This window comes from Dendrobium catenatum, unplaced genomic scaffold (genome assembly GCF_001605985.2).
Source record: "Dendrobium catenatum unplaced genomic scaffold, ASM160598v2 fragScaff_scaffold_1105, whole genome shotgun sequence".
Lineage (NCBI taxonomy): Eukaryota > Viridiplantae > Streptophyta > Magnoliopsida > Asparagales > Orchidaceae > Dendrobium > Dendrobium catenatum.
The window spans coordinates 1,832,330-1,844,195 of NW_021319567.1; the positions used below are offsets into that span (position 1 = coordinate 1,832,330).

The following is an 11,866-nucleotide window of genomic DNA, read 5'->3' on the forward strand; positions in this document are numbered from 1 at the left end:
TCGGTACCGAGCAGCATCGAGCTCGGTACCGAGCAGTACTGTGAAGTACCGAGCTCATACAAAGCTCAGTACCGAGTAAAAAGTGATATCCGAACCTAATAATTTTTCTAACAAAAGGCCATGAATATACTGGGATTTGCCTTATTTACTTGCACCAAAGTGATACGATTCTTTTCGCAATCATTGAGACCCCACTCCATCAAACCACCATTATCATCAAAGCAAGCCCAAACCAATCCACTCAAATACCTTTTTCAACCCTGCTTTTTGTTCACAGAAGTTTCATTTGAAACACCTTTCCCATTGCTTTTTAAAGTGATATAAAAATCATTTTAAATTAAAATTTTTTATATTAAAAAATTACAACGAAAAATAATAAGAAATCAATCCCAAACGAAAACTTTTATAATGAAAATATTTTCTTCAATAATTTTGAATTCTGAAAGGAAAAATGATGACTTAAGGGCTGTTTGGAAGCAGGATTTAGACCAAATTTGAGGTGGATTTGAGCAAAATCTAACCAAACGGCCTAAAATGCAAAACCAAATCTCACGTCAAATGAAAGCCGCAATAGGCAAAAAATTACCCATTTTCATAGTAAATTCCGGATTTCTGAAATCCTCTGAATCAGTGAATTTAACGCTCTATTGGCGCGAGAGAGAAAACGAGTCCACTCGTTTCAGGATTTAACACTCTATAGCCAAACAGTCATACATGATTTATCTTGAATGTTACCAAATAATTTTCAGGATTTAACCCTTGCAGGATTTCATAAATCTGAATTTAGAGGATTTACGAAATCCTGAGTGCAACCACCCTTGATTTCATTATCTTAATAATAGATTTCAAGATCTTTTCGCATTAAACTAATCGATACTTACAAATGTTATTTTTTAAAGAAGCTTGTTTGCATTTGTAGGTCACGCCGCCGCCGCCAGCACCGCCATAACCAATCACAGCCACACAATCCACATCAAACCTATACTTCCCAGACACCCAACTCCCCACCTTCCATCTCATCACACCATCCAGTCGAATACTCAGAACCATCTTCCCGTTCATCTGATCCCTCACAACCTCATACCCCAATGACATCGCCACCGGCATGCCGACACCCACAAGCGAAGCAGAGAGGATATCGGTGTCGCCGTTGCCTTGGTAGAAAGGCGGCAGCTCTGCTTCAGCACTGATCTGTTGTCCCTTGTAGACGGCATAAGCGCGCAGGTGGTCGTAATAGACGCCGACGTGGGTGTTGGGGTTGTTGGAGGCGATGGTGGCTTCGATGGTGGAGTTGAGGAGGCGAGGGAGGGGCGGGGAGGAGAGGCTGAAGTCGTAGAGAGAGGCGTCGTGGAGGTGGAATCGGGGTTTTGACGGGTGGAGGATTAGAAAGAAGAGGAGGAAGAGGAAGAGGAGGGAGAGGAGGAGGGAGGAGAGAGCGAAAAAGAGCTTTTTGTTGAGTTTTTTGATGCGTTGGAGTGGGATTTTTTCTTTGGCTGCGCAGTGCACAGGAGAGGTGTCGTAGATGATAGACATTTGGGAAAGGGGGATTGGGATTTGGGAAGGCCGGCGGGTTTTGGGGCTTGGATTATGGAGTTAAGTAGGAGATGGGGAAAGGGTTGAGGGGTGGGTGCGGAGGGGGATTACGAGGTATCTATCTGCTGCCACTTTTAAATGGGACGTATGACGGCGTAACTAATACTAATTTCTCGGTGGGCCTGTCAATAATCAACCCCACAGGTGCAGAGTCACTCAGTTATTTTCTCCCTATTTAAGGAGTTGTGCCTCATGAGAGAGGAATCAAATATGTAATGGGGGGTTCCCAACCACGCTCGCCTGTCAACTACTCAGCTAAGCTCGGTGGGGTAAATATTTAGAAATATATATCACTCTTTAATTCTAGTATCAATCTTTAAGAGGTTAGAGGGTGAATTAGGCTTCGTTTGGGACAGTTTTTTTAGTACTTTCTAAAACAACTTTTTTGTTAAATTGTTTTTTTCGAATTATAAATTTTATACTAAAAACTATTTTGAAAAGCAATGAAAATGTTGTCTCAATCGAAGCTTTAATATTAGTGGTTCCAATAATCACTTATCACAAAATAAAATATCAGAGGATTTAAGAGCAAGGATTGAAATTTTTCTTACATGTGACATACAAATTGTATTAGTTTGTCACACAAATAAACATATTAATGCAGCGAACAAAATTCTTGGCATATGCAAAATCATCTTTATAATACACATCTAAATGTTAGAACAAGAGATAGACAGAAGAAAAGACCAGCTAAAATATTTTTAAAAAGAATCACTAAGAAACTGTTTGGTTGGTAAAAAAAAATGCAGTATAAAAGAAATACAATTTTAAAGAAATATAATGTAAAAGAAATACAATATAAAAGAAATGCGAGAGTAATCGGATTCAAAAGCAGAACCTCATATTTTTATAAATAATTCTATTTTAATACCTACAAACTTATAAAAATTAAAATTCAACTTAGAAAACCGCCTTATAATAACTTTCTGTAAAGAGCATGAGGAAAAAAAATTCTATTTTTTTTTTTTTTTGAAGGACTCCAATTCTTTTGTTCAACATAAATTCTATTATGGTTGATGAGTTCGAAACTTTAGTTGATACAATGAATATTCGAATATATTCTCCCCATAGAGAATATTCAGAGATATCTGAAATTCTAAATTAGTTATAAAAAGAAAATGATTTTAATTTAAATAATTATTATAATAAAATTATATGAGTAATAAGAAATTAGTTGAGACAAGTAAGCAACATGAAAAATTTAATTCTTTTTTAATAGTTTTATATTTAAATATTTAAATTCTAATATATTTTACATTCATATATATTTAAAAAAAAAAAAGTCGGCCACGAACTGATGAATCACATCAAGACTAGCTCAGCAAGTGCGGTTCATAAGCTATTTATTAACTTAAACCCTATTCAACTTACTCATATCCCTAGTTAAGATTTAGAGTGAAAAAAAGTTAGGCTTAATTCGTTTGGGACGGCTTTCTACTGCTTCTTAAAGAAAATTTCTAGTATAGAAATATTTTGTTGAAAGCTGCTTTAAGAAGCAATAAGAAAATCATCCCAAACGAAGTCTTAGATGGCATGTTGTGCAATTATTGTGGGTGGAAAAGCAAATTAAGAAGTGGCTAATTAAGCAATAAGTGATTTAAGACTTCATTTGTGATAGATTTATTACTACATTCTAAAGGAGCTTATCAGTATAAAAATTTCTTGAACTAAAAAATTTTTTTACTAGAAAATTGCTTTAGAAAATAGTGATAAAATTATCTCAAATGAAACCTTAGTAGAAAGAAGCTTTTTCAAATAAATTAGAAATTTTGGAAGAACCTATTGTTGTGAAGAAAAGTAGGATTTGGTGCATTTCACTGCAATCATAGCATTGTAAGAGGCTAAGTAATTAATTAAAATTAGGGCATGAAATGGCGACCTTGTCATTAGCTTAATTGTCTAAGATATTATTCGATTAAAGATAGTTTGATGTTAACAGTCAAGCCTTGCATGATTAATAACAAATTGGTAGTGGAAGGTAATTATAGTCATTAAAGCAACTTTAGAAAAGCTACTGCCATACAACCATCTTGTGCTTGTTTCAATCAAGTAATTATGGACATAAATCATGTTCCAACAAAGCTATAGCAGTAAATATTAATTAACTATTTAATTAGAAGAAAAAAATTAATTAGAAAATATTAAGTCCAATATAAGATAGTTTGTACTTCGTAGTGCTTTTGAACTTCTCAGAATGCAGTGCTCTATATTCTTGTAGTCTTAATCCTTTTACTTTTATAAAGGACTGATCGAAATTGATCTAATCCTATTTAAAAATTCTAAAAATACATATTGTCTAAAACTTGAAAGTTTTAAAAATATTTTCCGCTATTTTAAATTGATAGTGTTCTCAGAAGACTCATCTCTTTTGGGATGTAATTAACCATAAGTGTTTTCATTTATGCGGAATATGTACCCATAATAAAATAAACTTTATCTTATTCATATGAGAAGGTATAAATCTTTGAGAATATGAACATTTTTCAAAACTCTAATTTTATTTTGAAATTCATTATAGAATATTATTTCTATTTTGTGAAAAAAGTATGTTATTTTTCAATGTCTTATTTGAATTTTTTTTTTTTTTGGAAAGGGGGTATCTACCCGCTGCAACTCCGAAGGGAGCACTTGGCAGAGTAACTGATCTCTGGACAGAACCTAGCGAGGCCACCCATCGGCATTGGGCCCACACTTACTTTACCCAACTGAAAAGGCAAGACCATAATATAAGGGATTCAAAAAAATAACAAATTTAAAATAATGGCTTATTTTCCCACACATGCCACCTTGAAAACTCCACCTTTTATAATTATTTTTTTGCCATCAAAGAGACTTCTTCCTTTCATACCCCATTTGTATTTGACTTGTCCTTATACAAACAATGCTTTTTGTTTTATACTTGTCTGCTCATTTCTTATAGATATTGGTTGCCAAAGTCTCTTTTATAATAAAGCACTACTGGTCTTTTGCTACGCACAACCAGATTGGTGCCACAAGCTTGAAGATTCACAAAGGTTCAATCTTTATTCAAAATCTGCTTGGGCATGAATACAAGGTGCTTGTGGATATGCTTCATTGCATTCTTGAAGAAGACAGAAGAAGGTTGCAGAATCCATAATAAAGACTCATTTTGGGAGTTTCACTCAACTCATAAGGTCTCAAAAGCCTACTGCTTTTACAAAAGAACTACAAGACAACAAGTGGGGCTCCTTTTCAAGCTAATGGGTTATCTTGTTTCCTGTCCATGATATTATTAAATAAATATATTTCATGCCACATCTTTGAATTATTTCTTAGTAATCATATAAATCTAAATACGCTAGGGGTGTAAGTGAGTCATGCCGGCACGTGAGTCGAGCTCGACGAGCTATTAGTCAAGTTTGAGCCAACCCTGACTTAACTAGTTAGCTCGTAAGTTGGCATGTTTAAAAAATATGAATATAAAATACACTTAAGATATATCAGTATTTAGAATTTTAAGTACAAAGTTTACAAAGTTGTTAAAAATATTTATAAATTATATCTTATTTTCTTATATAAATTAATTTTCATTATTATTTTTCTAATTTCTCGTTCTTTTTACCATTTCATTATAATATTTGCTTGAATTATAAGCAAATTCTCCCTTTGAAAATAAATGATTTATCTCATGAGTTTGCTCAAACTCTTATGATTAAGCTCGAGTTCGATCTCAAGCTCTATTAATTAATCAAGCTTAAACTCAAGCTTTGAGTGACTCGAGCTAGGCTCAATTAATCTACAAAGCTAAATGGAAGTTTCTATTGGTAACTAGATATACATTATAATAAGAGATTTCGCTTAAATTATAACCTTAAGGGCGTGCCAATATCTCTTTATAGATTGTTGCAAATAAATCGAGCCGACCCGAGCATAGCTTCTTTGAGCTTGACCTCATTTTTGCCAAAACTTTTTTCAAGCATGAGCTCGAGCTAGCTCGATTCAAATAGTTGCACTACTAGTTAAAGTCAATTCATTTAAAAATTAAAATTATGATGGTTTGAGCTTAACTCTTTAGTTAATTAAATGATGTTCTTGAGCCTATTAATGAGTAACACAACCAAGCAGCATATTAAAACAAGCCATATCGAGCATATTAAGAAGCAGCCAATTGATATTATTCATGGTTATAAATAAATGAAATATCAAAAATTTCAAATTTATTCATTTATCTATCTCATAATTATAAAATATATAAATGATTATACATAAAATTTAATAGAGCTAAATTAGGAATAATTTGTTTGAATGCATGGAATTATTTGCAGGTGAAATTATTATGTGCGGAGACCAGGTTTAGAGCGCTATCCGGAGACCAACCAGAATGCATCACATTAGTGGTATTGAGCTGCGTTACCGATCAGTATCGAGCACATAAATAACGTGATGCATTCTGATTGATCTCTGAACCACCCCATACAAAATAATTAATCTATTTTGATCCACATTCTCATATGAGTACATTTCCATAATCATAAGAATATACCTTTTTTAAAATATTAATTGTGATGGATATATGCTATAATGACATTTCCCTCCTTATTAAAGTAAAAAAACAAAAAAGAGAGAGAAAAGTGGGGGCCAAGTGGAGACTGAACTGACTTGAGAACGTGCTGTGGTGGGATTTCTTTGAGGGTAAAAATGTAAAATGTTAGCGTCTAGCAGGCGATTCTTAAAAACGTGTCAAGATGCCTTAATGCTTAAGGTATTTTTTTTCCTTTATTGAGGGTATTCTAAGAATATATATATATATATATCAATTAAAAGTGCTAAAACTTTTCTTTGTCCCTTATAATCATAAGGAAATTCATATGAAAGCATGAATCTTGATATAATATTTAAATTTCAAATTTCTGGAATTAAATTCTGGATTGTATGAACTTTTTATATTGGCAATTTTATAGTTTTAATGAAAATTTTTTTGAGATGAATCCAACGACACTAAAAGTTATTTGATATGGGTCTAAATGAATCAAATCAAGTTCTTAAAGTATAGTCCAAAATTTTGTGAATTAATTAAAAGACCAAATGGCTTCTAGCTTATAATTAAATTAAGCATCTTGACAAGAGGAATCCAACGAACTCAATATTAATTGATTTTAAGGTAATTAAGACACTTAACTGTCAAAAGAATAATTTGTGATTAAGAGAATAAACATGAATAATTTGATTGAGCGAAATGGAACTTTGGACAAAATAATAGAAAACACTCCTCTTAAAAAAATTTAGATAGGATATTTTGAATATTTTGAGTATTTTGCCCCTTCTCAAAAACTTTTTTTGTCCTAATTTTACAATCCTAAGCGTCTTTGCCCATTCCCCATCAAAAAAAAAAATTTAGAGAGAACTTGAAGATATCAAAAGTTTAGAGCACCACTCAACATCCGATCTCCTGGTCACCAGCACCTAAGTTGCATCACCCGGCTATTATTTTAAGACTACAATCTATTTATCAACATCGTCCTATTATAATCTATCAACCATCATCACATAATTTTGAAGCTAGACAACTTTGTTTTCTACGTCACCAATACATTGATGCATGTGATTGTCTATAAAGCTAATGTGTAAGACGATATAAATATTGACATAAGTTATCACCTACAAAGTCTATTGATGCCTATGACACTAACACTAACGTGAATACTACCGTCACCTGCCATTGTTAATTATATTGATGCGCGCAATTGGAAATATATATATGATAAATGAAAACTATTAACACAAACTCCAACTCTTCACGTCAACAAAAACAGTTATTCTTGACTTTTTAGTATTTGGTATTTGGTATTTGGTATCCTCCCCTCAAAGAAGAATGACCAAATATATCACGAAGATCTCATTAAAATAACTCTAAATCTTTAATGCTTCTAAAATAATTTTCCATGGAATCTATCCTTCATAATTTATCATTATAACATTGCATCACTGTCTTGCTAGAATATGAAGAAGAGTTTCATTTATAACATATCTTTATAAAGTTGCATCAATGCCTTTCTCGACTATGAAGAAGAGTTTCATTTATAACAAACGTCATGCATTCGTGAAATCATTCAACCAGATCAAATCTCGTGGCTTTTTCTCTTTTCAAAATTTTTATGTTAAAACTCTGGTATCTTTTGTGAAACTTACTTTTTATCTATGTACATGTTGAATTTTTATATAAAACTAATATGTTAAATTCTTATATCTTGATTTATTTTGATTAATTTTAATTCAAGATAATTTGACTCAAAATTTTTAAAAATCATTATTAATTCACAAAACAAAGTCCTTCAAAAGGATTGTCAATCATAGGATGTTTGAAAAAAGAAAAAGAAAAATATCTTATAAATTTGCATAAGTTTTGTAGGATTTTAGGGGAAACTTTTTATATTTATATAATTATATATGCATTGTTTAAATGTTGAGGGCAGAAATATTTATTTAAATGTTGAGGACAGAAATATTTATTCCTTTTGCAGGGATACTAACAGCTTTGGTAGTGACTATTTCTGGCGGCCTAATGGGCTGCTCGGCCCAAAACAGGCTTAATAAATTGATTTATGGGTTAGTATTTGGTGCTTTGAATTTACTTTCAAGTTTGCTATTTCCATAAATTTTTCTTTCAGAGATATTTTATTTGCATAATAACAAATTTTGAATCTATTTTAATAAAAATTAATTTAGCATTACCAAAATTTAAAGCTATGATTTTGATAGTTACATGACGAGTAAATAACATTTGAATAATCATATTGAAAATATATTTTAAAATGAATTTTGAATTGAAATAGAATTAAGAATTACAAATAGATATTATTTTTCAGTAAATAATTTAATAATAAATTGAATAAGATTTGATTATCCATCATTAGATGTCTTTTTAAAAATTTATCTCTTTTTCCTCGTAAGGGCAACATCAATAGCTTATTACATAATGTCGAATAGAAAATTTGGATTAAATGTAAATCATCCATCATATCCTTTCAACCCATTCTTATCACCTCTCGTCTTATTCATGATGTTCTTTTCCCGAGAAATATGGGATTCTATTTGACTTGTATTTATATAGATGATGGAACTAGTGAGCGGAAGCATTTATGATCATTCCTATTAAGATTTCTGTCTTGGTAGACATTGATTGGTTAGTTTTGAATATTGTAATTTTAATTTTATCTTATTTGGTTAAGTTTTGGGCACATTATTTCTTTCTACAAATTAAAAGAATTAGATTAGTGGTAGAAATTTGGGCTAAATTTTATTCTAGATATCTTATATTTTGTTCTGCAAGATACTCAAAGCTATGAAGTCGTTACTCAAAGATGTAATTTGGATCGAGGATTAATTCCACTATAATGAGCTCCATTGCCCATCTTAAGCATATCAAAGAAACATCTATCTATTACAAAATTATCCTTTAAAATCCATCCCTCAATATTAAAGCCAATTTTCTTCATGAAAGTATATCCTTGCTTTAATCATTGAGAGTCAATACATGAAATAAAGTGCAAAAGCAAAGTAGATGGTGATTTATAGTTTTTCTATAACTTTTTTATGGAGAGAAGGAATTCTAACTAGATCAAAGAACTTTCATATCCCTTTGGCTTGGCTTAATCACATATTTACATCACTAATTAAGGTTATTATTAGTCTTTATAATTGTCCAAGCTACTCTCTTGTCTTATTATCAAATATCCCAAGCAAGACCACTATCTCTTACTCATGTCTTAGTCACATAGAGTAGCCTATTTCTAATAAAAATAATAATTGTATTGATAAAACTCCAAGGCCAAATGGTTTCAATGAATTTTTTTAACTCATTAATATTGTATTATTGGGAGGCAGATTCTTCTTGTAGTTCATCACTTATATTTCATTAGTAAAATGCTTAACATGGTGAAACATAATCTCACCATGCTTATCTTTAAGGAAAAAAAAAATACTCCAATTATTTGCCTTACTTTGTAGAAGGTATTGCAAAGTATTTCTCTTTGCAGTACCTTCTACAAAGTGATTGCTAAGATCCTTACTAATCGCCTCAGGAAGGTGCTCCACCTCATTGTTCACGCTATCCAGTATGCTTTTATCTAACCCAAGGAGATTGCTTACAATATCATATTACCTCATGAGCCCAATCAAAACATCAATGCTAAAAAACTTAAAGACCTTTCTTGTTCTAAGATTGATCATAGGAAAGTGTTTGATGTGAACATTCATTCAATTATATTGAGATTAGCTCAAAAAATCTTCATATGTTCCTTCATAAATTAGATAATTTTCCACATCTAAGATGGGCCCTTTTTCCATTATAATTGACAAATTAATGGAAATAACAATTCATTTAATGGGTGCCCATTAGCCCTCTTTCTCATCACCATAGTGATGGATGTTTTTATTGCCTACAAGACAGTGATTTCTTATGAGAACTAATCCCCCATATCAAATGGCAATAGTTATATCTCCCACATTATTTTTATTAATGATTTGCTTATTATGGGCGAGTTTGATTTCCCCACTAACTGTTATCTCAATAGGAATCTTAGGTTTCTTATATCATTTATGAGTATGGAGGTTAACCTATCTATATCCAAAACGTGTTTCACAACTTCTATTGACGAATCTAAAAGTTTTAGTTAAATTATATGTACCAAATTAAGAAATATCCTTTTCACCTACCTTAGTTTATCACTCTCTCCAAGTAGACTTTTGGCCAAATTAAGACTGCACTATTTAATTGGATAAGCTTAGTGACTGGTTAGCTAACTAGAAAACCAAGTTCCTTTCTTTTGGGAATAGGTTTCAATTGATCATATCCACCATCAATAATTACCACACTTATTTTCTAAGATCTATTTCTATTCCTAAGTGCATTCTTAGGAAAGATAACTCCCAAAACTCTAAAATTTCTCTTTGATAGGGTCATTTAGAAGAGAATTCAATTAATCCCTTCGGCTCAAACTTGATACCTATGGAGAATGTGCGAAGTGGCCTGGCGTAGTTGAGAGCCTTAGGTGGTGGTCCGACGAAGCTCCGGCGGTGGTCGAGTTGGAGCTTTTTCCTTCTCTTCCTTTTCTTCTCTTCTTGCTTGGATCCCCCGTTTTCAAGAGAAATGATAGATCTATTTATAGATTTTTGGAGTGGCATGGCCCGTAAATAGGTGAGAGATCAAGGTAAATGGGGAGTGGTTGGATGAACGGCCGATGTTGAATCCCTTGATCATGAACCGTTTGATGGACATTGGAATGTGTTAGTGATGTCGGAATTCAGTGATCTTGGGCTCGCTAGATTCATCTTGTCGAGTCGCTCGATTTGACTATAAGCATGTTATGTTTAAAAACCATTTAGTAATCCAAATTATTGTTCGAATCTTCCAACAGCGCTTCTAACCCTTGATTTGGACCCATTTGAGCTCGAATTGGGTTGAATTTGGTGTCGTTGGATTTGTATTCTCAAGACGCTCAGTTCGACTATAAGTTTGCTGAAATCTGAGTTCAGATGCTCCTAATTTTAATTTTGAAAGTTTCCAACTTAATTTTTTGACCATGTATCAAATATCTTTTGACGCTTCACTACATTTTAAAGTAAAAAAACTGAATTTTTGGATTGGAGATGTCCTAAGCAGTAAGTTCGGACAAATCTCCTGCTAGAAGAGTCACGTGCAAAATCCCGCCAAAAGAATCCTCTGAAAAGCGTTCTATGGAAGCTGCCCAGTGATAAATGATTAATTCATGATTTACTGCAGAAAACATTGGCTGTTTTTCACATTTTATAAATTAGATGCTTTTCACAAAGAGGACGGTCACTCCATCGAGCAATTATTACGTCTGATGAAATCCGAACGTATCCGAATATATACCGAGTAATACCGAGTTTTAGGTGACATGGCGCGTGATTATTGATCTTTGAATGCATTCGGTGACCGGACGTAATAATTGCTCCACTCCATCAGGTTCTTGCAAGAAAAATCAAAGTAAATATAACATAAATCTCGAAGTACAGTAAAATTACTAATCGACCATATCAATACATAACTCTTTAACATCCCGATCTATCAGGCCTAATTTTCTTTTCCTTCTTTTTCTTTGTGGAGGTTCATCCAAAATTGTCTTGTCATTAATACTTTGTTAGTTATTATTATTATTATTTTAATAATATTTGAGTCATTAAGACAAATTAATTCAATTTTTGAACTTAAAATATTTTGATTGATAGTCAAAACCCCCAACAAATAAGTCAAGGTGAACTGCATGTAAATTCTATACTCACATTCACA

The 11,866-nt window shown here is 32.3% G+C and overlaps 1 protein-coding gene across 1 annotated transcript; it reads right to left on the reverse strand.

The window, feature by feature from the left end:
• Positions 1–861: 861 nt before the first annotated feature.
• On the reverse strand, positions 862–1,596 carry LOC110095621 (NDR1/HIN1-like protein 26). The gene has a single exon (XM_020821240.2). It carries the CDS (start codon positions 1,531–1,533, stop codon positions 862–864), a length of 672 nt encoding a protein of 223 aa, XP_020676899.1. The 5' UTR covers positions 1,534–1,596.
• Between the last annotated feature and the right edge of the window lie 10,270 nt (positions 1,597–11,866).

Bases quoted from the DNA above. Each gene is read 5' to 3' on its own strand.
- LOC110095621 (XM_020821240.2), bottom strand. From the start codon at position 1,533: ATGTCTATCATCTACGACACCTCTCCTGTGCACTGCGCAGCCAAAGAA.